Here is a 26,697-nt window from a genome sequence, read left to right on the forward strand (position 1 = left end):
CTGAGCTTTTAAACATGGTTGAAGAGATACGGATACATGGTTAATGAATGTAAAATATTGTTATGATCTCATGATGTGTTTTGTCTTGTGTGTGCAATGGCTATATGTACTGTACACACACACAAACACTTCCGTTTTTGCCCATTTAATAGGCTAGAAACAATGACAACCAGTAGCAGTGAGCACCTCTAGAGCATCCAGGCTGTTGTCTCCAACTACCATTTCCTATCAAAGAAACTAGGACGCCTTGAAACATACAAACACAAACACAGACATACCCATATCTTTTTCTTTATCTGTATGTGTATGTATGTATGCATGCACACGTGTGCATGTGTGTGCACGTGCACACACACACAGACTTTAACCATGAGCTCATCCTGATACCTCCTACTCCATTCTAATACCAGAGTTTATTCTAGTCTCCCTCCTTTTTATATTTGACTGGATCATGTCAGAAAAACTCAGGAGCCAACTTGAAAATGTTCTCACAGGCCATTTTTGAACAGCAATAGGAATAATAACAGCAGTGCAATAAAACATAGGACATGTATTTAAATGTAACTTCATTGTGCTTCTTAAACCAAATAGTAAAAATCTTCCTTAGTCGCTTTTGGTGGATATTATTTTGGAAACTGATTAAATAAAGAGAAGGAATTAAACATTTAGCTTGTCTCTCCTATATGAACTGTATCATCAGGGTAACCAAAAATTTGATAAGGGGAATTATAATCCTAATGAAACAATTGATCTAGACAGTGATCATCAATTCAGAATAAAGACAACCAGACATCAAATGCCTCTTGATGGAAATTCAGCACTATCTATGAAATACACTTGCCAAAAATGAAATCTTTGCCTGCTTAAGTCTCAAGATATAACTTCCACTTTAGAGGAGATACAAGGAGCAGGGGCACTTATTCTCAGACACAGCCAGAATGAAGATGGTAAAATGTAGACTGTCTTAAACTATAAGACAGATATCTGGTTTCTTAAAAAAAAAAAAAAAAAATTACATATGAAAAAAGAGATCAAAGGCAGGGAGTATTTATAGATTAAGAGACTTGAGACATATCAACCAGTTACAGTGCAATGTCTTTCCTTGGATCCTGATCCAAACAAGCGAGCTTTAACAAGTATGTATGAGATAAGCAGGGAAATTGGAAGAAACTGAGTATTGATTTTTTGAAGTATGGCAATGACAATATGTTTTACAAGAGTTCTTATCTTTAGAAATACATATTGAAATGTGTAAGGATGAAACAATACGGTGCCTAGGATTTGCTTCCTAATGATCTTGGCGGGTAGAGGCATAATAGATGAAACAGCATTGTCTATACGAGGTTATTATACTTTACTTTTGTGTGTGTGGAATTTGCTGTAGTAAAATTAAAAAGTGGTGCTGCCAACCCTGAGGCATTTCCCAAAAGAGCAGGACCGGATCCTGGGAATGAGTGCCTCCACTAAGATCACAGGCTAGGGAGGGGAGTACGCCATGTTCTTCTCATCACTTTACCCTAGTACACAGTGGTCACTCAGTAAATAGCGGGTGATGAAATAAGTGACCTTGAAAGAGCAGCTGGCATTTTGGTGAATTCTGTCCCATGACTCATAACTTTGAGACCTGACCACTCATACCACATGGAACTTAAGCATTTCCCTATTCATTGGGCCACTGCCATTATATCTAGTGACATGATGTGTATGACCCTCCTTCCTTTCCAGGCTCAGGCCCGATGTCACCGGATAGGCCAGAGTAAAGCTGTGAAGGTGTATCGCCTCATTACTCGGAACTCCTATGAGCGAGAAATGTTTGATAAGGCCAGCCTGAAGCTGGGTCTGGATAAGGCTGTTCTTCAGGACATCAACCGAAAGGGCAGCACCAATGGAGTGAGTATGACATTACCTGCGCTGGAGCCTGAGCATGTGTCACACAGATGGGGCCTCTGGATTCTTCCTTCCTACAGCTGTTTTAAGATGAACTCTAAACCAAACTCAGTCAGGCCAAACAACTTTGTTGGGTAATACCCTACACTAGAGGGTAATTCGGGTCAGGTCTCTGCATCTGATAGATGGATGAAGGAAATCTGTAGGAACAGTTATGTGGTAGGACTGCCCAACATGCAGTAACATTTCAGGAAACAGAGTTTTTAACAGTGCCTGTTAGAAGTGAGTAGATCTTAACACTTAACTCTAAATGATCTATTGTCACCATGCTTTACCTCATACTCCAGACAATGGAACCTATTTTATCTGTATCCCTCAACACCCCTAACCATCCTTGGCATATTAAAGATGTTCAATGTGTGATGGTCAGTGAATAAATGAATGAATAGATTAGCAGCTTAAAGTAATAAAATCTTTTTTCCCCTCTAAGGGGGATAAAAATTGCAGCTAAGATTCTTAAATTGTATTAAAGTATAGACAAACAACGTAGAATATCTCCTTAATCTCTGGGCTCAGGGCATCAAAGGTTGGGAATTAAACCTTCTAAATGAATTCTCTTTAGTCCAGATGTTCTGTATCCTCGTAGCTATGCATGTGTTGCTAAGTATAATACTTCAAGTTACCAGTGCTTCGAGTTATGGAATTCCCTCTTGTGATTGATATAAAGAGAACCAGATTCTTAATTAAAACCAGAAAGGGCTGTTTTGAACTCCCCATTTCCTGTTTTCAACAAGCAATTGAGAAGATCACACTTGGCACAGGATCCTCTCTTTAGTTAAGAAATGACATCATTTCCAATACTAATGTATTTATTTAATAATGAAGAAATCATTCTTTAGCCCATTTGGTACATCTGGAGGTTTTTAAAGATACAGACTCAAACTGAAATATAAAATAAACATTAAATATATCCTCTTTAATGGTGCATAGTTTTAATGGCTTGTGACATTTGGTAATAACCAACGTCCTGAAGAATGCTAGGGTCATTGAGTCATGGATTGGGTTTTATTCTGGAGCTCCCTATAGAGGATCGTCTGCCTTCCCTCCCCATAGTTCTCTTGAATGCCTTTATCTGGGCTTTCATTTCCTAAGGCTTGTTGTTTATGTCTTTATTCCTCTGATATGTCAGTTAGTGGAGGTACTGTGTACTGAGTCACAAGGGCCAGATTTGAGGCTGTTTTTCTCCTGTGCATTTTCCACTTTGTGAGTAGCCTTTGGTGACCTGTCCAGGTACAGCAGCTTTCAAAAATGGAGGTAGAGGACTTGCTCCGGAAAGGTGCTTATGGAGCCTTAATGGATGAGGAAGACGAAGGCTCCAAGTTCTGTGAAGAAGACATAGACCAGATTCTGCAGAGGAGAACCCACACCATCACGATCCAGTCTGAAGGACAGGGGTCCACTTTTGCCAAGGTATATAGGACCTTCTCTCCAGAGTCCATGTGGGGGGAGCAAGAAGAAAGTTGTTCATGGTTTGACCCTCATTAGCCAGACTTCTGTTACCCTAAATACACTATTGAAATTTTCACACATTTATTCTGTGTGACACTCTGAAGAAACAGGTTCTTAGAGGATGTGTCAGTCATGAGCCAGAAGCTACAGAAAGAACACCACTCCTAACCTCTGGGAGCTGGTTTCAGCGAGCAGGATAGACACCTTAGCTTGCAGGTTGCACTATTCACTGTTCACAAAGCCTGCTCTGAAGCCTTTGGTCACCTTGATTCCCTTGCAGAGCACTCCTTGGTGAGTTTCTAGTGAACACCTGAGTCCTCAAACTCAAGCAAGTATCTTGTTCAGTTCATGAGAAAATACATGTTAGTCAGTAATCCCAGCTAGGTACTGCCCTGCAAGTTACTGGATTTAGAATTCAGCTAATTAGACCACTTATCATATCACTCTCAGGTTTCCCTGACCACAGGCTCCATGAGCTTTGTGACCTGTCTGATTAAATCCCTGTTCGACATGGAACATTTTCAGTAGGATATTTTGTGCTTTATGGCCGTCACTTGTCTGCCCACCTCATACTGCCCACCTTAGTGCTTTTCCTGTAGCAGGCGTTTGGTAACTGGTGAACTGAAAGAAAAGTTTTATCTAGGGAAGTTTTAAGAATAAATTCTTTCACAAGGAACTAGATGTCAAGTAATACATTGCCATTGTCTTCCAGAGCTGTCTTCCTGCTTCTAAGTTTAAGTTTCAGGAAATGATCCTGTAGTTTGAAATTGTAATTTCCTGAACCAGTCTTTTAAAAGAGGAGAAGAAGAATGGCTTTGAGGCTCTGTTTGAGTTTCTGATACATTTAAAAGAACCAGGTGTTTATTAATGTGCATTGTGTTCAGGCACAGCTTACTGACGCTTGTCTTCTTCACAGGCTAGCTTTGTGGCTTCAGGAAACAGAACAGATATTTCCTTAGATGACCCGAATTTTTGGCAGAAATGGGCTAAAATAGCTGAACTGGACACTGAAGCAAAGAATGAAAAGGTACAGCATATTTTATTCCATTGAACATTTCACTGTGTCTTAAGGACCATAAATTCCCACACAGTTCAAGTCATTATTTACTCCTGAGCCCTAATTCTTAAATGAGATGGTAGATGTAATATACTTAAAACATGCTTAGCTTCGTAAACATTAACTGTTAGAATTTAAAATGACCTATGGGACATACTGGGCACCTGAGAAATCAAGGCAGTTAGAACTGGAACTGGCCGAATAGGTCAAGTTTAGCCCTCTGGCCCAAGCCAACATCCCAGTCTTGGTATGTGACCATTTTACCTCTTTTTCACCATTCCTATGAAAGAAACATGAATATTGAGAAGAGGGGAAAAGCACGATAAGTAAAGTTTGTTGGCTTCACTTCCTTTCTTTCAGTATCTTGAATTTTTCTATTTCTATACATAAGAGAGAGAATGGTCTTGAAATAAAGACAGAGCTTGAACACTGCCTCTGCCCCTGACTGAATATGTGCCTTTGGGCAAGGTACTTGACCTCACTGAAACCAGCTGGAAAGGAGGTGGGGATAGCACTCGTGACTGTAACTGCCTAGCCCAGTGATGGCGAACCTGTGGCACGCGTGTCAGACGTGACATGCAAACTCATTTTTTTGGTTGATTTTTCTTTGTTAAATGGCATTTAAATATATAAAATAAATATCAAAAATATAAGTCTTTGTTTTACTATGGTTGCAAATATCAAAAAATTTCTATATGTGACACGGCACCAGAGTTAAGTTAGGGTTTTTCAAAATGCTGACACGCCGAGCTCAAAAGGTTCGCCATCACTGGCCTAGCCCCTTGTGAGGCACCCCACGCCCAAAGTGTTAGTTCCCCCTCCCTCTGCCTCAGACTCTATCGCCTCACTGCAGGATGAGCATACATCCCTTTTTACCTGTCTTCCCAGGTGAGTATTGAACTCTTGTGAACCCACAAGCCCCGGAGACCGTTCTGCAGGTATCCAGCTGATTCAATAGCCAGCATCCAGCCTTAACTCTTCTTCTGTAGGATCACCAGAGGTTGTTTAATTCAACTCTTTTCCATATAGGAAGATTGTGCAGTCCTTTAGTAACCTGTGTTTTATAGTTGCACAGTCAAGAAGTTACTCAGTGTGCAGGGAAGTTGGCAAAGTGGGGGGAGAAAGGGTTCTTGCCCTATGGACAGTAAGAAGCAGTTGGAACAGATTGAAGCGGGGATGACACTAGAAATTTACCTGGGCTACATAGGGGAGTATTCAGGAGCTTAGCCTGCCTTTGGGAAGAGATGTAAGGGGAAGGAGTGAGACACATGAAATGATGGAGATAAGAGAAGAGGCAATGGTTGTGGCCAGGGGAGCCACCAGAATGAGAGGTTCCTGAGCTAGGAATAATCTTTTTGGTGAAAGACAAAAGGTTAGTATTTAGTGCCAGCGGAAGGCAAAAAGTGGAACAGCTGTAATATGTATTTGTCTTGAGAAAGTTGCTGAGCAGATGGAATTCTCCAACTGGTCCTGTCTCCGGAACGCGGCCTGCCTCTGCATGCTGGGCAGAACGGCTGGGGTGCACCACTCCGTCTTTCTTGGCAAGAGCAGACTGTCACTGTGGGCACTGGGGGGCCTTGCCTGTCCGTACTGTTAGAATGACTGCAGAGGCAGCAGATGGTGGCGGATGACACGTCAACTTCAGCCAGTCCCAGAGAATCCCCGCTGCTAGTCGTGGACACAGCAGGTGTGCTGGGGACAGCCTTTCCTGCTGGAGGATGAGACCAGGGTGTGGCTCTTTCCCAAATGTGTCTTGAGGAATGTCAACAGGATATGCTTGTGCTTTGTGATGGGGAAGAGAGAAGCAGGGCTTTCTCCCCAGTGGTCCTCTCTGTTTCTAGGAAAGCTTAGTGCTCGACCGGCCTCGTGTGAGAAAGCAAACCAAACACTACAACTCCTTTGAGGAGGATGAGCTCATGGAGTTTTCAGAGTTGGACAGTGACTCTGATGAAAGGCCCACGAGGTCCAGGCGCCTCAATGATAAAACCAGGCGCTACCTCCGAGCCGAATGCTTCCGGGTAGAGAAGAACCTGCTCATCTTTGGGTGGGTATTGGCTTTGCCTATTTGTTGTTGGTGTTGGTCCCTGAGATTTGTCCAGTGTGTCTCTCCATTCACCTCTGGAGTTATGGGCTGATGCAGGCTCGGTTAGAGCAAGAGAGAACTGTGCTTTCTGCCCATGACACCCCCACCTCCCACTACCACCACCCCAGTCACTGTACGCTCTGCTGCCCTATTGTAGATGTGCCATGACTTCTCATATGCTTGTCGCAGTGAATCTCTGCTACTAATTTGCTGCCTGGTACTGATTTCCTGCCTTTCCGCCCCCGCCCCCCCCCCCCCCCCCTGCCAAGGATATATAAGGAGTCAGTGCAACAGATGTTCCCGTTAAGGCATGATTCGTGCAGGGCTCTGGCTTTGATCGAAATAGAAGGTTTACCTTCTGGGAGCTCACCATTGCTTTTGAATGCTGCAGCTGGACTCCTTTAATTCCAAATTTTTATTTTGTGATCCAAATATTGTTGTCCCTCTCTTCTTAATCTAGTGACCATATAAAGCCAGTGTCCAGGTCACCTTAGTGACATTTGGTTTGCTACAACATGCAGGCCTCCAGGGCCTCCCAGGACAAGGCCCTTGGACCAGTTAATAGACCCAACAGAGGATGAGAAGCTTTCTTGGCCCCTCTTTGTCCTGCAGTGTTGAGGGCATGCATGGCCCTCGCTCCCCCCAACAGCCTTCTGTATTTCCACTCAGCTGGGGCCGGTGGAAGGACATCCTGACTCATGGGCGGTTCAAATGGCATCTGAACGAAAAGGACATGGAGATGATTTGCCGTGCCCTGCTGGTGTACTGTGTCAAGCATTACAAGGGGGACGAGAAGATCAAGAGCTTCATTTGGGAGCTTATCACACCTACCAAAGATGGGCAGGCCCAGACCCTCCAGAACCACTCAGGTGAGGTGGCCTGAGAAGCACAACTCTCTTCCACTTGCAGCCCTCTTCCCATGTTGGTCCATGTTGCTGTGCTTTGGGGACTTCTCTCTCTCAGGTCTGTTTCAGAATGTTACCTGTGGGAAAGGGTGATGATTCTTTCAGTTCCCCCTCAGAGTTATCCCAAGCTACTGTGATGTTTTGTTTAAGTACTATTGGGCCCTCCAAAGTTTGCCAGGTGCCAGTCCTGCCCATCTACTTGAGCATCACAGGGGTTCCTCTTCCGATGAGACTCATACCATGTGCTCCATGGTTTGTCTTTTGCGTTTCACAATGTTATCTCCACTCCACCTCTGTCTGTGCCTTTCCTTGTGCTGTGCTTCTCCTTCCTGTGCTTGGCCATAACTCACCTTCAGGTTTCAGATCAACTTCCTTTTCCCTGGCTGTGTTGTAAGTTCCCAGAGTGCACAGGTTATGGTACACCTTTCTTGATCCTCATGGGGTACTTGGTAAATTTTTACTTCCTGACTGAACGGTCCTGAGGTTTCCTAAGTTGGGGACCAGGCACATCTCTTTACCACCATCAATCACTATTTGGTGGATGAAGGAGTGGGGTCTGTTGTCCAGAGCCACCACACACAGCCTAGCTGCCTATTTGCAATCCCAGCCCAGCTCTCATGCCCATGTTTATGCTGCCTTGTCTCATCGACCAGCCTTTCTGTTTCAGGATTGTCTGCTCCAGTCCCCAGAGGGAGGAAGGGGAAGAAGACAAAGAACCAGCTTCTGCTCCCAGAGTTAAAGAATGCGGACTGGCTGGCCACCTGCAACCCCGAGGTGGTCTTGCATGATGATGGCTACAAGAAACATCTCAAACAACACTGCAACAAGTGGGTGTACCTCCCCCTACATCTCCCCTACTGGTAGCTCCACTCACTGTCCAGGTTCTTGGGACCCCTGCAGGAGCACGTGATGTTCCTGTACTGCCATGCAAGGTTTGGAAAAGCAAGATATGGGTCTAAGCTGGGTCAGGATTCACTAGCTTTAAAGCCTCTCTGATCTCTTCTTCACAAAACCTAACCTTTCTGCTAGTGCAGTTTTTACCCCAGAAGGTGTGTTTTTGCCATGACTCCAAATCCAATTAAGACCCTGGTGATTTCACTGTCCTTTTATTTGCCTCCCTCTGCACGGAGGTCACATTAACTTGCGCAGAAGACCAACCTAGTTGCCACCACTCGCAGTCCCTCCTGCCAAGTTGCTTCCTTTTCTCAGTTTCTGTTGCCTTTCGTGGCCTCCAGGTATTTGATAGACATGCATCTGAGATAGTATTCTTATATCCCTGGGCTGACAGCTAGGCGGGGTAGGGAGAGACGGAGGAAAAAATGATACATAATGAAACTCTGTTTGTATGAAGTTTGGTTTTGAGGAGTTAAAGCACCCAGCCACTGAAACATTGATATGCTTACACATGGAAATTGCATCACTATATAGTGTATCTATTAGAATTAAAGGACCCTTGGAACCCATCTAATCCAGCTTCCTAGGTCATGCAAGAATTATATCCCTGGCATTCCTGGTAGGCAGTGAGAGGGCCTCTGTTTACCCATCTCTTATTATAAAGAGTTTAGGACCTTATGAATGAAGAGGTTTTGCTAGCTTTTCCCTTCTTCCCTATAACATCAACCTAATGGTTTTATAGTTGTTTGGGGGTTGGTTTTTTTTGTTTGTTTGTTTTTTCTTTAACAGATGAAGTCTAGTCCTTTCCCTTCATTCTTCCAAATATTTGAAGATAGGTCTCATGCCCAATACTGTAACAAAAACTACTGTACACAAAAGTACAAGCTCTTTAGGGATAGTAGATCTCAGTCTCAGACTTCAAGGTCACATGCTGTGGATAATGGAGCCTAATTGGTGCAGGACCCACTACCGTGGTTGCTGTGACTGAATGAGAGTCAACGTGTAGGACACAGAAAGAGGAGGCTGGCTAAGCAAGAGGACCTGTTGATGGCAATGCTTATGCAACAGACTAACTAAGGCAGTGATGGCGAACCTATGACACGCGTGTCAGAGGTGACACGCGAACTCATTTTTTTTGGTTGATTTTTCTTTGTTAAATGGCATTTAAATATATAAAATAAATATCAAAAATATAAGTCTTTGTTTTACTATGGTTGCAAATATCAAAAAATTTCTATATGTGACACGGCACCAGAGTTAAGTTAGGGTTTTTCAAAATGCTGACACGTCGGGCTCAAAAGGTTCGCCATCACTGAACTAAGGACTGTATTGTAAATAAATATTAAGCAATCATTGTTTCTTGAACAAGTTAGACATGATAAAAATAAGGTATTTGGTGAGAAAATTTAATGTGGCAATAATTTGCAAGATGGAGAAGTTAAACCTAAAACTGAATAGCCAACTAGAAGGGTTCTGTCATAGTTTAAGTATTGATCATAAGGACTTAAGATTAGAGTGCTAATTAGAATTGGGAAGAAAAAGTTAAATAGGAGACACATGACTAAAGAAGAATCCATAGTGTGTGATGAGGAGTACAAAAAGCAGCTAACTCCACGACGATAAGCCTTGACGGAATGAGCAGTAACGGAATGAGAATCGTTATGTTCACTAAGAGATGAAGAGCAAAACGAAGGGCTCAGGTTTTGCCTTGTTAAGTCAGAGCAGCAACATTTGGCTATTCCACCTACCGCTACAGATGTGGGTCTGGAGCACTAAGAACAGGCTGAGCTGGAGAGGTTGACACTGAACTTCCCTGTACACCTGAAGAGATGATTGCAGTGTCCTGACAGGGTGTCTTCCAGCCTCTGCTGAGCCTTCAGACTTACAGGAGTTTGCCATTTCTCAGCAAGGCTCATTTAATTACCAGATGACTTTAATGAATTGTCCTTCTGTATATGAAATCTAAACTCTGCTGCCTTGAAACTTCCACCCTTTGATCTTGAGTCCTGATTCTATCCTCAGATGCAGTGGAAAACAGGCAGAATTTCTTCAGCATAAATGACCATGAGCTCTAGATTGTGGGATCTCCTATATTAGCAAATATACTGCCACCCAATATCAGATAAGGGTTAAGACAAGCTCTGGGGTCAGGACTGCCTGGATTTAAATCCCAGCCCCATGGCTGACCAGCAGGTGAATTCTTTAACCTCTGTGTGTCTTTTCTTCACCTAGAAAATGAGATTAACACTAGTACCTACCTGTTAGTATTGTTATGAGGATTAAATGAGTTAATACATGCTGGCACACAGTAAGTATTAAGTACTCAATGCATTGTTTCTTATTAGTGGTATAGTATTTAGGGACATGAAATTGTCATCTAAAGAACTTTGAAATGTTAAAAATCAGCTGCTTCAAATCTAACCTGTAAGAAGTCAAGACAGTGGTTAGTCATTCATGGTGGAGGTAGTGACTGGAAGGGGATACCGGGCTGCCTGTTGGAGAAGTAAATGTTGTGCTTCCTGATCTGGTTACTACATGCATATGTGTAATCACTTTGTCAAAATCCCACCAAGCTTTAAGCTTATGCAAAGGGCACTTTTGGGAAGTATATTTCATATTAACAAAATGTTTTGGGGTTTGTTTGTGTGTGTGTGTGTGTTTTTAAGAAAGAGATGCAGCCCTGCCGGGTAGTTCTGTTGGTTAGAGCATCGTCCTGATACGGCAGGGTTTTGGGTTCAATCTCCAATCAGGGCACATACAAGAATCAAGCAATGATTGCATAAATAAGTGGAACAACAAATTGATGTTTCTCTCTGTGTGTCTTTCTTTTTCTCTCAAGTCAATAAGTAAAAAATTTAAATAAAGGAAGAGAGATGAAAGAAAAAGCAATACTGGCACTGAAATATTAATGGGTTTTGTTTGAGTTCAGATGCCAACTGGGCTTATCATCTCACTCTGGGAGGAGATGGCTCCCTAAGAGGAGTTGTCCATCTGCTCACTGAATTGATTTGCTTCTCATATGGAGACAAAGTGAACACTGTTGGCTTTAACTTCTTTTCTCTTGTGCAATAGGTACTGCCACATATTAACACTTTGGCTTCTCTTTAGAGAAGTAGGACCAGTTCTGTGTCCTACATCTTCAGGAAAGCCTTGCTCTCACTGAGCTAAATCTAAGCAGGCAGGAATTCTATACCTCAGACACCCTTGTTCTGGTTCTTACTAAGGAGGTTGTCGGCTGCTGCCAGCAAGATAGAAGGATCAGCGATCGTTGTAAATTCTTAGAGTACTTATTCTCTGAACTTTTAAAAACAAAACCAAAAAAACCCTCAAAATTATTTGAGTTGATTGACAGCCGAGGTTAGGAATAGCATACCAGAAAACTTAGGGTTCTTTCTGATCTAAAAGTTCACTTTGTGTATTGCTACCTACAACTTGAGCTACAGTGGCCCTTTCTACCTGCATCTAAGAAATTATGCTTTCTTATAAGCCTCAACCCATTATTAACATATTTAGAATAGTTAATACATATATGTGTTAAACAATTTTCTCAAAAGTAGAATTTCCTCCAACCTCCAATTCCCCTATTTCCTCTCCAAAGGCTGTTAACCTAATTCTTCCAGACAGAGGTACTCTGCACATGAATTAGCACAGGTGAATGTACAGCCTCCTTTGTCTTCCCTAAAATAGCACACATCTAACATACTGTTTATGCTGTCTTTCTTTTTTTTAACAACTTATGTAGAAATCAGTTCCTAGATCAGTATATATAAATAGGCTTTTATTTTTAACTAGAGGCCCAGTGCATAAAATTCATGCGAGGGGGGGGGGTGTCCCTCAGCCTGTCCTGCACCCTCTTGCAATCCGGGACCACTGGCCTTTATCAGTTTCTATATCAGTATATATAAATGGGCTTTTATTTTTAACTAGAGGCCCGGTGCACAAAATTTATGCATGGGGGTGGGGTATCCCTCAGCCCAGCCTGCACCCTCTTGCAATCCAGGACCACTGGCTCCTAACTGCTTGCCTGCCTGCTTGCCCTTAACCAATTGCCTGCCTGCCTGATCGCCCCTAATTGCTCGCTTGCCTGCCTGCCTGATCATCCCTAACCACTCGCCTGCCTGCCTGATTGCCCCTAACCGCTCACCTGCCTGCCTGATCACCTCTAACTGCCTCTGCCTCGGCCCCTCGCCACCACGGCTTCATTGGGAAGGACATCTGGAATGATGTCCAGAAGGTCGTTTGGCTGCCCAGTCTAATTAGCATATTACACTTTTATTATTATAGCTAGATAGCCTTTACTCTTGGCTAGTATTGGCAAGTTACAGGTACTCTTCTATACCTCTTTGTAGCTTAGCCATGAATATGAAGCATTTTCTGGAACATGGTTGGCTTCTCTGTGCCTACCCTCACTTTTACCATTTTTGCATCAGTGAGCCTTTCCCTCTCTTGACCCTGCTGTCACCCTCTGAGCTCTGATTCTTTCTTGGTTGGTGTCATTTCACAGTTAGACTGCTGTGGGCTCCTCCAGAACAGGGTGAAATTGTTTACTTCTGTATGTACCTCACAGTACCCAGCATGGTACATGGCACACAGTGCTGCCCAGCAGATACTTCCTTGATTGCCTTGTCTCAAACATGAGACATCTTGGTGTATTCCCCATGGGGCTGGAGTGTGGTCCTTGCAGAATCACAGTGAAAGACGTTACTCTCTGATAGTATTGCCACGAAAGGGACTTTAAAAGGTTCATTTAATGATGTACAAGTAGAACTGTTTGAAAGCAGTGCCATTCACCATGACTCACTCTTCAATAAACTGGTAACCAGCCTCTTGGAAGGCATTTCTGCCAAAGAGACCATTGAGGCCATAGAAAAGGAGTGATGAGAACTCTTTTAGGGACCAGGAGGAACTGTTTCTGCTGTCCCCCTCGCCCCACATGGCTCACAGGGTGACTTAAAGATAACTGATGAAATGCATTTTCTTGTGTAAAATGGAATGATCACAATAATGTCTGCTATTGGTACCTAGTGGTTTGTTTTTGTAGTGCTTTTTCATATGTTACTTCATTTCACTAATGACATGGGAATGCCCAGAATTTCTCTGTCAATTGGGGGTGGCAGTTCCTAGGCAGCTTCTGGGTTCTAATGTGTTTGCATTAATATGTTCACCTTTCATAGGGTACTTTTGCGAGTTCGGATGCTCTACTACCTAAAAGCAGAAATACTGGGAGAAGCAGCTGATAAAGCATTTGAAGGAACTCCTGCCAGGTAAAATGAGTCAACCCTACCTCTCTGAGGTAAAGAGTTGCCATAAATGCCTTTTCCTGGAAATGGGCCAATGTGTCCATGTTCCCACCTCACCAATCAGTTACTTAATTGAGAGAGCAGGTAGGTGGACTAAGGACAGTTCAAGGAGAAAACACTTTCTTAGAAACACAGCTTTCAGTGAGGTTTTAAGTTAGTGTTTTTGTCTTAACAGTGTTGCAAAATCTCTCTCAGAACAGTCATTTCTCTTCCTTAATCATTGTAGAATGAGCGTTAATTACTTTCATATGCTTGATCTGATGGGTATACATACACCAGAAGTTTTACTCGGAATCCCATTCTTAGCCTTTGAGTGCTTCTCCTTTATTTGCTAATCCTGTCACCTCTGACCTGTTTGATTTCTTGCACCTTGGTTTTGTGAAGTAGTGTATCTGAAGCTGTAGAATTCTGTGGGAACCTCCCAAGATTTGGGGGAATAAGGCTGTCAGCTCCCAGCTCCCACTTGATGAAGCTGTCAGATGGTCACAGTTTGTAGGTGGTGGGATCACCAGGCAGCCCCCTTTCCCTGCCCCACACGTGCAGTTGGCTCCAGCCCTGTGCTATGCCCATCATTTCCAGAAGTCACCAGAAGAGTTGGTATTTGAACTTTGCCTTGAGATGACCTGGGGCTATGGTTTCTTCTTTTTCTTCCTTTTCATTGGGCAATGCTAATGTTTAGTAATCGTAGCAGCACTGAAGAAAGAGAAGGATGAAGGACATTGACAGCCCTGTTCACGGGCAATTTGCAATCCAGAGCAATCATCACAGTGACTATGGTTACTTGGTAGGCTTTCTGTAGTTACTGTAGTTATTTTTAGAAGGAACAGGGAAGTTGAGTGTTTGGTTAAAAAGGTTCAATTTTTGAGTCATATAGATGCAGCAGAATTCAAACGATCGTTTGTATTAGGTGTTACATGCCACAGGTAATCTATCTGAACTTCCTCATCCCCATCATTGCTTTTGTAAACATGTAGATAGATGGAAGCTAAGCAGAACGTGGAGAGTGCCAGTCCATTCACCACACTTTTTCCTCCTCTCCTCTGCTTTCCTCAATCCTGGCTCTCCCTCGTCCTATTCAGGTGTAATGTCTTATTGTAGAGATTGCCATAGAGAATACATCAAAGTTCATCCCAGAAAAGTTGTTCAGCCCATGGCTCACACAGGCAGAGCAGTGGGCCCTGCAGGGGAGCCAGATAAAGGGAGCTGCCTAGAGAGGTGGGTCTGGGGACACCATCCTCACAGGGGAGCTGGGCCTGGCAAGGGCATCAGCCATGTGTCACAGTAAAATGAGCCTGATGCAATAAGAAACTTCAAATGCAGTAGAGGAACCATCCAGGAGCTGAAAGGTGGGAGAGGAGCCATGCAGGTAGAAGTTCTCTCCCAGCACAGGACAAATGAAGACAGTGAGCTGAGGATCCATGTGAGCTCTCAGAACGTGGACAGAACCTCAGAGAGGGGCTGATGGTACAGGCCTGCTAATCCCCTCATGTCTACTCCCTAGGTCACAGTGGTTGGCAAACCGTGGCTCGCAAGCCACATGCGGCTCTTTGGCCCCTTGAGTGTGGCCCTTCCACAAAATACTGGCTGTTCCACAAAATACCGACTTTTGCACATGGGCCACGAAGTTTCAATCACACTGTACATGCGCACCCGCACGTGGTATTTTGTGGAAGAGCCACACTCAAGGGGCCAAAGAGCCACATGTGGCTCACGAGCCGCAGTTTGCTGACCACGGCCTAGGACATGTCATTGTTATTACTTTGGCCAGGAGCAGTGCAATTTGTGGTCATTTTTGACCCTACAGAGCATTAGCAGACCACTGCCACCTATTGTGGCCCATGTCCTCTGAAGGGCTCTCTTCATATCCCTGCATGTTCCAAAGCACATCATCTTGTTTTTGAATCGAGCTTGAGATATCTACATGATTTGGAAATCATCTTCTCAGCATTTGATCATGTATAAATTCAGCCATTTAAGAGGTGTTCTACCTTCAATGAATGGTATATAGGTGGATTTTACTGTGGTTCTCAATTGAAGGTGCACATCAGAACTACCTCGTGTGTGTAGATCCTAAGGCTCCACTCTAGACCGACAGTGAGTTCTCCACAAAGTTTGCCAGTCAATCTAGGGTGGAGCCTGGGAGTCAAGTACACATGCAGCGATAGCTCACTGGGAAAGCCCTGTAAGGAACCTTGGCCCACAATTCCTGCATCCTGTTACTTTGTGTCTAAGCCTGCAACTAGGATGTAACTTAATACCAGGGTTCGGCCAGTAGCTCTGACGTTTTCTGTCTGTTGAAGGAACTCTGAGTCCATGCCCTTCCTTCCACAGGGAGCTGGAAGTGCCTCTGCCTGACATCGACTACGTGGAGATTCCAGTGGACTGGTGGGATGCTGAGGCCGACAAGTCCCTTCTGATTGGCGTATTCAAACATGGTGTGTATTTCAGTGTTTCCCCCTTTCCTGAAAACTCCACAGTCCTATTGCACGTCTGTCTTAGAAAGTAGAGCCTTACCTCTGTCCTCAGAATTTCAACCAGAGGAATGTGGAGTCACGAAATTACAGTGGATGTTAGTATCAGTGAGGAACTTCAAGAGAGTGAGTTGGCCATAAAGACCTTGTATCTTCCCCACCTAGCCTGTCTGTATGCTTGGGCTGGGACTGCCTCATACTCATTTATTCCTATTGTCCCAATATCTGGCCTAGTGTCTGGCACGTAGTAGTTGGGGAAAATGTTAAGGTTTTAGCATTTCATATGTATATAGAATTCTAAGGTCATTCCAGATATCCTACACATTTCTAGTTTGCCCTACTGGGTATAAAAATTTGAGAATAGAAGATGGCATGGGCATCTTTCTTTTTAATGTGGTAAGCAAGAGACTAAAAGATACTGAGAAGCATTTCATAAACATCTATGATCTAATTCCTTATTTAGACAAGGGGAATGCCATCAAAACAACTGATGTGGAGGGTTATTTGAATATTAACTAGGACAATATATGTAGACTGCCTAGAACAGTGCTTGGTACATAATAGATGCTTGGCATTATTTCACTGTTGCTTATTACTCAGCCTTTGGAAAGTAAACTAACACATGCCTTATGAGTAGGATTCTTCAATACTTACAGGCTATAACCAGTTGAATTTCCTCCTTATCTGCGGGTTTCATGTTCACCGGTTCAGCCAAATGCGGATCAGAAATATTTCCCAAAAATAGTCCCAGAAAATTCCAAAAAGCAAAACTTTGAATTTGCCATACGCCAAACATTATACTGAATCCATGTGACTGAAGCACTGTGTAGGGATACCCTCTGTAGCCTCTATGCAAATGTAGGTTTTATGCAAATAAAATGCCGTTTTATGTAAGGACTTCAGCATCTTTGGATTTTGGTATCCTCGGGGGCATCCTGGAACCAATCCTCCCTGGATGCTGAGGGATGACTGTGCATATTTTAATGAGGAATTCCCTCAAAACTTGGATTCTGGCGTTGCCAGAGCAGGCTTCAGGAGGTCCAGTGCTTCTGAGAGCTCTTTGTCAAACCACTGGGTTAGGCTGGAACAGTGCTGCCACAGGACTCCCTGTGATTATGGAAATGCCTTTTCTGTGCTGGAAGTCAGCTATGGAGGAGCCACATATGGCTGTTGGGCACTGGAAATGTGACTAATACAACTGTATTTTTTATGTAATTGTAATTAAAATAGGCACGTGTGGCTCCTCTTTTGGACAGTACAGGGTTGGAACTCAGCTCTGAAGAGAGAAGGAGAAGCATGTGACCTCCCTGTTAAGCACAAGGGTCCACAGTGTAACTGAAACTTGGTTTAATCTAATTTTGGAAAGAATCCAGAAGTAGACCAGCTGCTGCAGGCAACCACATTCCAGAGCATGTGAGCTTGGTGTGTGCGGGAGAGTCCATTGACCGTGTCTTCAGTGGTGGCTGTGGAGCACATTGCCAACTCCCTGATGGAGCCAATGTGCTGTCAGGAGGACACACCTGCAGCCCCAGCAGTGTGGCAAGCAGATGCACGTGCTTCCTCTCCCTCCCTCCACCCAAGACACTCACCGCAGACATGCGGAATGCTGAGGTGAATTATAGCTGAACCTGAAAGAAATGAAGGAAAGCCCCAAATGGAGAGGTCACTCCAGATATCCTACACATTACAGCCAGAGCTGCAAGCTCAGGCGCTGACAGGACAGCAGACCAGGCGGTCTGGGTGTTTAACACCCACACTGAAAGAGGAAGCAAGTCCCTCCAGGGAAGGAGGGCAAGAATGGCTCTCTGACTGGCCCAGGGAAGCAGTGCTGGAAGTGAGATAAGACCAGATGGAAGATAGAATGAGATTGACATCTAAAGAGTGAAATAAGATATTCCAGGCAAATACTAACAACCAAAACAAAAACCTGCTATGGCAGTCACTAAGCTTTCATTTTAGGCCTAGCACTACTCAGAGGTGTCTACTTTAGCTCAAGGTTCTTCCCAGATAGGAAATCTTAAAGGATCCAGTTAATCTTCAATAAATATTTTTGGTTTGCTTTTACTTAATAAGGGAAACAAAATGACCATCTAGAGCCCAGGGCAGATTGTGTGAGTTCTGACATGACTTCTGACATTTCTCATTACTCCTGATCAGGGTATGAGCGGTACAATGCCATGCGAGCAGACCCTGCACTTTGTTTCCTGGAGAAAGTTGGGATGCCAGATGAGAAGTCCCTTTCTGCAGAACAGGGTGTTACAGATGGGACCTCAGACATTCCTGAAAGGTGAGAAGCTGCATAGACCAACTGTGCCATAACTAACGTGTCATGCCACAAATCTATGACCCCTTCCACCTATGTCCAGCACACTCAGTCTCCTCCTCGCAGTGTGGCCTCTCCCTTAGCCTTGCCATGCTGGAGCGGCCTTCTAGAATGGCCGCTTTGGTTCCATCCTGTTGCACCTCAGGCCTTTTCTTTGACTTCTAAGCACTTTGAACCAAATACTGATTCCTGTCCTACATGGGCTCCCTAAGCTGCTGCTCATCCTCATCGCTTACCTGGTCAGAGGATTCTTGAGGAAGAATTCAGACTTCTCCTACCTGGCAGAAAGCTAAGAAGAGGCACAATGAGTACAGGCTTCCTGCCCTCGGCATTCCTCAGATGAAATTCCAGCATTATTTAAGGATTGCATGGTCTGTGACTAAGGTGGATTTAGGAGCCACACTTCTTGACAGCCGTGGTATATAAGCCTTATCCCTGGGTATGCAAAAAATGTATGGAGGTATCCTCTTTGGCTGAATTTTACTGTTGGCATAACCTCCAAATGTATAAGTTTATAGGAAAGCTAAATAACCAAAAACTGGTTCTCCAAAATACATGTGTATACATTTAAAATAACATAACATATATGTCTTACTTTGTGTTTGGTGAGCTTTTGACCTGATCTTTTCCCCCAAAGTGGCAGATATGCTTTTCATTGCCTAGAGCTGTGGCCAAACCTGGACATGTAGGTGTGGCTCTGCGCGGAGCCCTTCACTATCTGCTGTAGTGGAGAAAAGAGTGAAATGCATTTTCCATTTGTTCTTAACTCCTGATTAACATTTTAGCTACCATAACATTCTCTACCCATGGGTGTTTCCTCTAGCAGAAAGTAGATGCAGTCAGAGAGATGTTAACAAATGCCCAGGTGACCAGTGTGGCTATTAGATTCACTGGGTATGGGAAAACATTGCCTGAGTGAGTGAGGTACCTGGATGTGGCATGAGATTCATTTTTTTATGGGCTGGTTGTTCTTTATGTGGTTAAGCAGTGAAGGTATCCTACATACCTATCAGAATGGCTCAATTAAAAAATAGTGACAGTACAAAAGCTAGTGGGGATGAGGACCCATTGCTGGTGGAAATGTAAAATGGTATAGCCATTCTGGAAAAGCAGTTTGGTAGTTTATTAAAAAAACTAAACATGTAACTACCATATTATCCATATGCCTCCAGGATCTGAGCAGCAAAGATAAGAATATTTGAGACAGGAATACTTCAAAGGCAGTTTTAAAAGGAATGATGAAAAACAGATAGACACCAGCAGTAGTTAAGCTCACAAGAGAAAAGACATTAGTCAGCTAACCTAGAGGCAAGTGATTGGTAGTACAGGGGGCAAAATGTCCTTTCTTGGAAGTGTCAGCAGAGCTTCCTTTCGAAGCAGTGACTGCTGCCAAGAGTGAGTGATTCTGTGTGAAGATCATCCTGTTGTGATACAGGGGTTAGCACATCAGGACTGGTTCAGTTTGCACAGCCTTCAGTCTCTAAAGTCTTCTTTTGTCAAAGCCTCATATCCAGATAACCCCGGGTGGGTTATGATAGAATCATTGTTAAATAGCTGGCCTCTTACTTGACTGAGTAGATGTTGGAGTCTCAGTCTGACAGGGGGCCTTGCCCTTTGAAGTTATAACATTGGAAAGACCCAGATTTTGAGGCCTGTGGGGAAAGGGATCTACTAATATTCCCTTTGCTCTGTGATTTAGGAGGCTTTCTTATAAGCATCCTGGTTGCCAAATAGCCCTTAAGTAGTATATGATGCCTTTTTTTTTTTTTACTTTTATTTAGAAGCAACACGGATAAAGATGACAACACTGAAGACAAACTAGATGGCCTCCAGAAACAAGTGGTGAGTCATATGTACTGTATTGGTAATCCCCATGATCTGCCATATGAAGAAAGAAAACCCCATCTTAGCAGTGCTTTGGGGGAACTTGATTGCATTGCGTTTTCCCCAACATTTTATTATAAAAATTGTCAACATACAGACTACATTGTACTTTCATTCTAATGAAACTTGATTTTGAGATAACTGTAAATTTTAGGTGTGATTTTAAGATACAATACAGAGTGATCCCTTGTACCTTTCATATCCATTTCTCCACCGGGAACGTCTTGCAGAACTATAGTACTAGATCACAACCAGGATGCTGACATTGATGGAGTCTTAACATTTCCATGGCCACAATGATCCATCGTGTTGCCCTTTTATAGCTACCTACACTTCCCTCCTGCCTTCACCTCCTTTTAATCCCTGGCAATCACTAACCGGTTCTTTATTCCTGTAATTCTATCATTTTAAGAATGTTATATAGCCCTAACCAGTTTGGCTCTGTGGATAGAGCGTCGGCCTGTAGACTCAGGGGTCCCAGGTTCGATTCCAGTCAAGGGCATGTGCCTTGGTTGCGGGCACATCCCCAGTAGGGAGTATGCAGGAGGCAGCTGGTCGATGTTTCTCTCTCATCGATGTTTTTAACTCTCTATCCCTCTCCCTTCCTCTCTGTAAAAAATCAATAAAATATACTTTAAAAAAAGAATGTTATATACTTTAAAAAAAGAATGTAAAGAATGTTTTGGTTTCTGGTTTGATTACATTTTGTTCAGAGAACATGATCTGTATTATTTCAGTTTTAAATTTGTTAAGGTTTGTTTTATGGCCCAGGATATGGTCCATTTCAGTATATGCTCCATAGGCACTTGAGAAAAAAAAAGTGCATTGTGCTGTTGTTGGGTGGAGTGTTGCATAAATGTCACTTAGATTCTTCTGGTTGATAGTGTTGTTGAGGTCTTCTGTATCCTTACTGGTGTTCTGTCTAGTAGTTTCATCAGTTTTTGAGAGCAGAATCTTGAAGTCTCCAACTGTAATTATGGGTTTGTCTATTTCTCCTTTCAGTTCTATCAGTTTTTGCTTCATGTATTTTGCAGCTCTGTTGTTTGGTGTATACACGTTTATGATTGTGTGTTCTTGGTGGATTGTCTCTGTTATCATTACTAATATATAACGTCCCTCTCTGTCTCAGCCACTCCTGGTTTCCTTTGATTAATGTTTGTATACATTTTTTTACCTTTCTACTTTCAACCTGCCTTTATCATTTGTATTTGAAGTGAGTTTCCTACAGACAGCATATAGTTAGGTCATATTTTTTCATGTATTCTGACAGTCTCTGTCTTCTAGTTGGTGTATTAAGCCATTTACAGACATTTCATTGTTTTCTCTGCTTTTTGATGCTCTATTTTCTTTTCCCTGCCTCCCTCTGGGTTGCTTGAATGTTTTTAATGATTACTTTTTTATTTATCTATATTTCATTGCTTTTTAGTAGTTATTCTAGATATTTTATTATCCTATGTAATAAAAGCCTAATATGCTAAGTGTCCAGTTGACCAATCGGCCGTTCAACCTATCAAAGCGTAATATGCTAATGATATGCTAAGGTCCATGATCCCTAGGTGGTCTGCCTTATTCTCTTTGCATAAGAGTTTTCTTATGTTTGTTTTATGTATAATGTCCAGGGGTTTTAGCTGTGCTTAGAGTGAGGAGTGAAGAAATGTGCACCTTCCCAGAGGCATAAGTGTGCATTGCATTTTACAAATGAGTTTCTGAGACTTTGCAGAAGACAACAAAACCTTACCAGGACTCAGGCACCATTTACTATTTTTTCCCTGGCTTTGAGGAGTGGAGCTAATTTCATGAATTCTAGATCCCACAGGCTACTGTAGCATTGTCCCCAACTTACTTCATTGCCTAAATAATCTCTCCTCTTCTCCTGGTCACTACCTAAAAGTTATCAACTCTTTTCTTTTGGTTCTAGTTTGGAGAATGTGTGATATTTACTTTGGCTTCCATCAGCTCTAATTCCTGTAATAGTAATAATGACATCACTTTTCCCAGAATAGGAAATAATTATTTTTCGAAGCTATGTTTTCATGTCTCTCTACGGTGAATTGGGGAGTGGTAGATTGAAGCAAATCAGCATGAAGCTTCAGAGCCTGGACCTGAGGGAAACTGAGTACTGGCCTTGACAATTAAAATCCCAAATTCTGCCATTTTGGTCGTAGCTTATTCTGCTACTTATTTTGTCTGGAATTTGGGGTGTGTTTTTCATAGACAACAACTCTGTTGCCAGAGAAATGAAAGCAATGCCTTATACTTATGTGGAACTTGACTCTTTCCAAAGAACCTTTTCCATTTGTTTCATTTGATTCTCACCTCAACTTTGTGAAGTAAACACTTCAGATATTACCGCCCTCCTTTGAGAGCTGAGCAAATTTAGGCCCAGGAAATTAAAGAACTTGGCCAAATTCTCTCAGCTACTAGATGTTAGAGCTCAACCTAGGTATTCTCTCGATATTCTGGTATTCTCTTTTCCAATCAAGTATTCTTTTCATAATGAAGAAGGGAGAAGGTATTTCAGCTGTGCATACATGCGCTTCTATGGAAAGGCAGTCACCAGACCTCCTGCAGGCCAGGCCGGTGAGAGCTGTTCAGTAAAGTTTACCTGTCTAACTGGTCAGTCTTTGAACTTGGAGAGCTTTGAGCACTGAAGGGGTTGCAGCAAAGTTTTCTTATAGTAAGGTAAAACTCCTTTGGTACTACATTTTGATTCATTTATAAAATTGATGCCAATATTATTTCTTTTGCTCTTGAATCCTCTAAAACCTGGGCTATAAATACAATATAATCTAAAGCAGATGGAGTGGAGAGTGGCTTCCCCCAGATTTTGAGGTGGGCAGATTATGTAACAGGTTAAGCTTGATTTCTAGTTCATGTGCTAAAGTAACAAATGCAGAAAAACAGCCAACATCTGAAGCAAGCCTGCTGCCCAACCCCTACTCCCCTCCCCTCAGGCAGATCAGCAAGCAGGGTTCAAGAAGCCCAATGAGCCTATCATCCATACCTAGAGTAATTCCTCTGAACTAAACACCTGGATGCAGAAAGGTTAACAGTTAATAGATTGGGAGACTCTTAGCATTGCAAGAAGCCCTAACAAATGTCTGAGTGTCCATCCCTCGGCAACTTCAATGTCAGGGGGTCATTCAGGTAGGTTCAGGTACTTCCAGGAGTCCATGGGGGAAGAGGAGGAATATGCTGCCCTCCAGGGAAGCCCATTTCATTGGGTGATGCTCCCTTACACTGACCCAGATATCTGGCTCCAGTTGGTTCCATAGATTGTGTCTAGTTTTCTTTGGTGCTGCAAAGAACAAAACTCTTCTTTCTTTCCTCTCTGATAGGATTTTAATTCTTGAGGCCAGTTAGCAACCTTAATCTCTTTAAGTCTGCAGGTGCAGTTTCCCTGGTTTCTCTGCCTTTCTTCATATCACATCGCCCCCAGACCCTCACTACTCTGGTGCCTTTCAGAGCACATTGTGACAGCTGTCCTCTTCAAATGTGGCAGACGAAGAATCATGGAATGTTAGAGTTAGAAGGGACATTTGAGATGATCTAGTGCAGCAATCACCAACCTTTCGGACCTCACAGACCAAGTGGTCCGCGGACCACCGGTTGGTGGCCGCTGCTCCAAAGGTTTCCTTAAACCAGCAGTTGCCAACCTTATAGACCTCACGGACCACCAGTGGTCCACAGACCACCAGTTGGTAACCGCTGATCTAGTGTACTCCCTTTCCCCAATCTCTCCCTCTGTTTAATAGCAGAAGAACTTTGGTGAACAGATTTCAGATGCAGCTGGAGTCCATGAACCTACAGAGACCTTCAAAAGCAGTAGGTCTAAAAGTATACTTGTGTTTAGAATGGCCTGGAGTCTTTCTTTACCAAACCCATTATGTAGGGAAATTAACATCTCTTAGAACAGAAATAGGAGTGAGTAGTGGCACAGCCTCCTCTCATATCCCTAGCTGCTGCTACTCCAAGTGCCTCTGAAATCTCCACGGTGAGCCTGAGAAAGATTCTTACAGGGAAATATAATGCCTAATGGTCTGATCCCATTGTAAGAAAAATTCGGTTTGGAACTGAAAAATCACCCTTTTCTTCTGAGTTAAGAGTTTGAGGGTTCTCTGAACACAACAGTAATATTTGGATGTAGAATACTTCCAGCCTTACAAGCGCGGTCCCCTTCAGTTAGGCATTACTCTTATCCTTGTTCTAGAAAAGAGGAAGCTCAGTTTTGTTTTGTTTTGTTTTGTTTTGTTTTTTTAAATTTTTTTTATTGCTTAAAGTATTACAAAGGGTATTACATATGTGTCCTTTTTTTTTCCCCGCCCTTGACAATCCCCTGGCCTCCCCTACCCCCCAGTGTCTTATGTCCATTAGTTATGCTTATATGCATGCATACAAGTCCTTTGGTTGATCTCTTACCCCCCTCCCTCCTGCCCCCCCAACCCTCCCCGGCCTTCCCGCTGCAGTTTGACAATCTGTTTGAGGCAGCTCTGCCTCTGTATCTATTATTGTTCATAAGTTTATAATGGTCTTTATTATCCATGAATGAGTGAGATCATGTGGTATTTTTCCTTCATTGACTGGCTTATTTCACTTAGCATAATGCTCTCCAGTTCCGTCCATGCCGTTGCAAATGGTAAGAGTTCCTTCTTTTTTACAGCAGCATAGTATTCCATCGTGTAGATGTACCACAGTTTTCTAATCCATTCATCTACTGATGGGCACTTAGGCTGTTTCCAGATCTTAGCTATGGTGAATTGTGCTGCTATGAACATATGGGTGCATATATCCTTTCTGATTGGTGTTTCTGGTTTCTTGGGATATATTCCTAGACGTGGGATCACAGGGTCAAATGGGAGTTCCATTTTTAATTTTTTGAGGAAACTCCATACTGTCTTCCATAGTGGCTGCACCAGTCTGCATTCCCACCAGCAGTGCACGAGTGTTCCTTTTTCTCCACATCCTGGAAGCTCAGTTTTAATCCGCTTCAAAAAAAGTTAAGGGACAAAAGCAGTGTCTCCCCTGCTCACATCTTTTTCTAAATTCCATGATCTCTCCATTTTATGTTACTGACCTTTGATGTGTATTTACTTTCCATATGAAGTTTATGCAGGAGTGGAAGGATGCTTGATTTTCCTGCAAAATGGAAACGGCTGTGGGATCTTTCTAACTTCGTCATTGTACCTCCTGTTGCCTTGACACCGAGAGCTCTTGTCTTCTCCTGGTGAACTCCTGTTTGTTCTTTAGTGTGAAGCTCGGAAGTCACTTCTTGGGTATCTTTCCCTGACCTGATTTGGGTCTGGTAGAGTTGGTGACTCTTGTTTGTCCACTGTGTTTAGGAGCACTTATCACACTGCATGGCCAGCATAATGTGTCTGTCATGCCATCAGACCACGGGCTCCAGAAGGATCAGGGTTCCATATTTCCCGCTGTCGTAGCCCCAGAACCTAGCATAGTTACTGGCACTCGAGACACTCATTGTTTGCTAAACGTGAGAAGACTACTCAGCCAGCCTTTAATGAGGGCAGAGGGAATTCTCTGGGTCTGCAGGTCCCACAGGATCTGTGCTGCCACTGTTACCACCTACACCTCCACCCAGACCAAGCAGGGGAGGCAGCCAGGCCTGGAGGAGCAGCCACAAGCTAGGGAGACTAGACCTTATGTTTTCAGATAAGAACAGAGCCCCCCACCCTCAGAGAAGTGATGGCCTGGAATTAAGTTACGCTTAGTACCAACCATGCTTTGGATTCAGCGCAGTGTGCCTTCTACCCCCCAGAGGTAATGCTGCACAAGGGTTAGAGCTCACCAGTCGTGTCAGACCTGGGTTTGCATCCCATGCACCACTTAGACGCTGGGTAATACTGGACAAGTTTGTCAACCTCCCCACTCTGCAATTTCCTCTTGTCTAAAATCCCCTCATAAACAAACGGAAATGTATAAAGTACAGTATCTAACTCAGTAGACTTCTGTTACTGATATTGTTGCCTCTTTATTATGTTAGAAAACCTTCCTGAGAGTACACATTTTATTTTATTTATTTTTTTAAAGTATATTTTATTGATTTTTTTTACAGAGAGGAAAGGAGAGGGATAGAGAGGTAGAAACATCGATGAGAGAGAAACATCGATCAGCCGCCTCCTGCACACCTCCTACTGGGGATGTGCCCGCAACCAATGTACATGCCCTTGACTGGAATCGAACCTGGACCTTTCATTCCGCAGTCCGATGCCCTATCTACTGAGCCAAACCAGTTAAGGCAAGAGTACACATTTTAGTTGAAAAAGAAATATTGAGGGATTACCTTATAGTTGGGACTGTTAGTATTTCTTCAGTCCCAGCTACCATTTGTTGGACATTTGTTTTGTACCAGCAGATTAAACGCAT

General features: G+C 43.2%; 1 protein-coding gene across 1 annotated transcript in view; it reads left to right on the forward strand.

Moving 5' to 3' along the window:
* Nucleotides 1–26,697, forward strand: part of CHD6 (chromodomain helicase DNA binding protein 6) — a 132,304-nt gene that overhangs the window by 77,772 nt on the left and 27,835 nt on the right. Inside the window, exons 18-27 of the mRNA XM_081096942.1 lie at nt 1,726–1,890; nt 3,178–3,357; nt 4,313–4,423; nt 6,295–6,497; nt 7,206–7,405; nt 8,109–8,268; nt 13,510–13,599; nt 15,967–16,070; nt 18,264–18,393; nt 20,211–20,271. Of these exons, the coding sequence (XP_080953068.1) occupies nt 1,726–1,890; nt 3,178–3,357; nt 4,313–4,423; nt 6,295–6,497; nt 7,206–7,405; nt 8,109–8,268; nt 13,510–13,599; nt 15,967–16,070; nt 18,264–18,393; nt 20,211–20,271 (1,404 nt within the window). The remainder of the gene's footprint in view (nt 1–1,725; nt 1,891–3,177; nt 3,358–4,312; nt 4,424–6,294; nt 6,498–7,205; nt 7,406–8,108; nt 8,269–13,509; nt 13,600–15,966; nt 16,071–18,263; nt 18,394–20,210; nt 20,272–26,697) is intronic.

The sequence above is a fragment of the Myotis nattereri genome, assembly GCF_964212035.1.
Source record: "Myotis nattereri genome assembly, chromosome: 8".
Taxonomy (NCBI): Eukaryota; Metazoa; Chordata; class Mammalia; order Chiroptera; family Vespertilionidae; genus Myotis; species Myotis nattereri.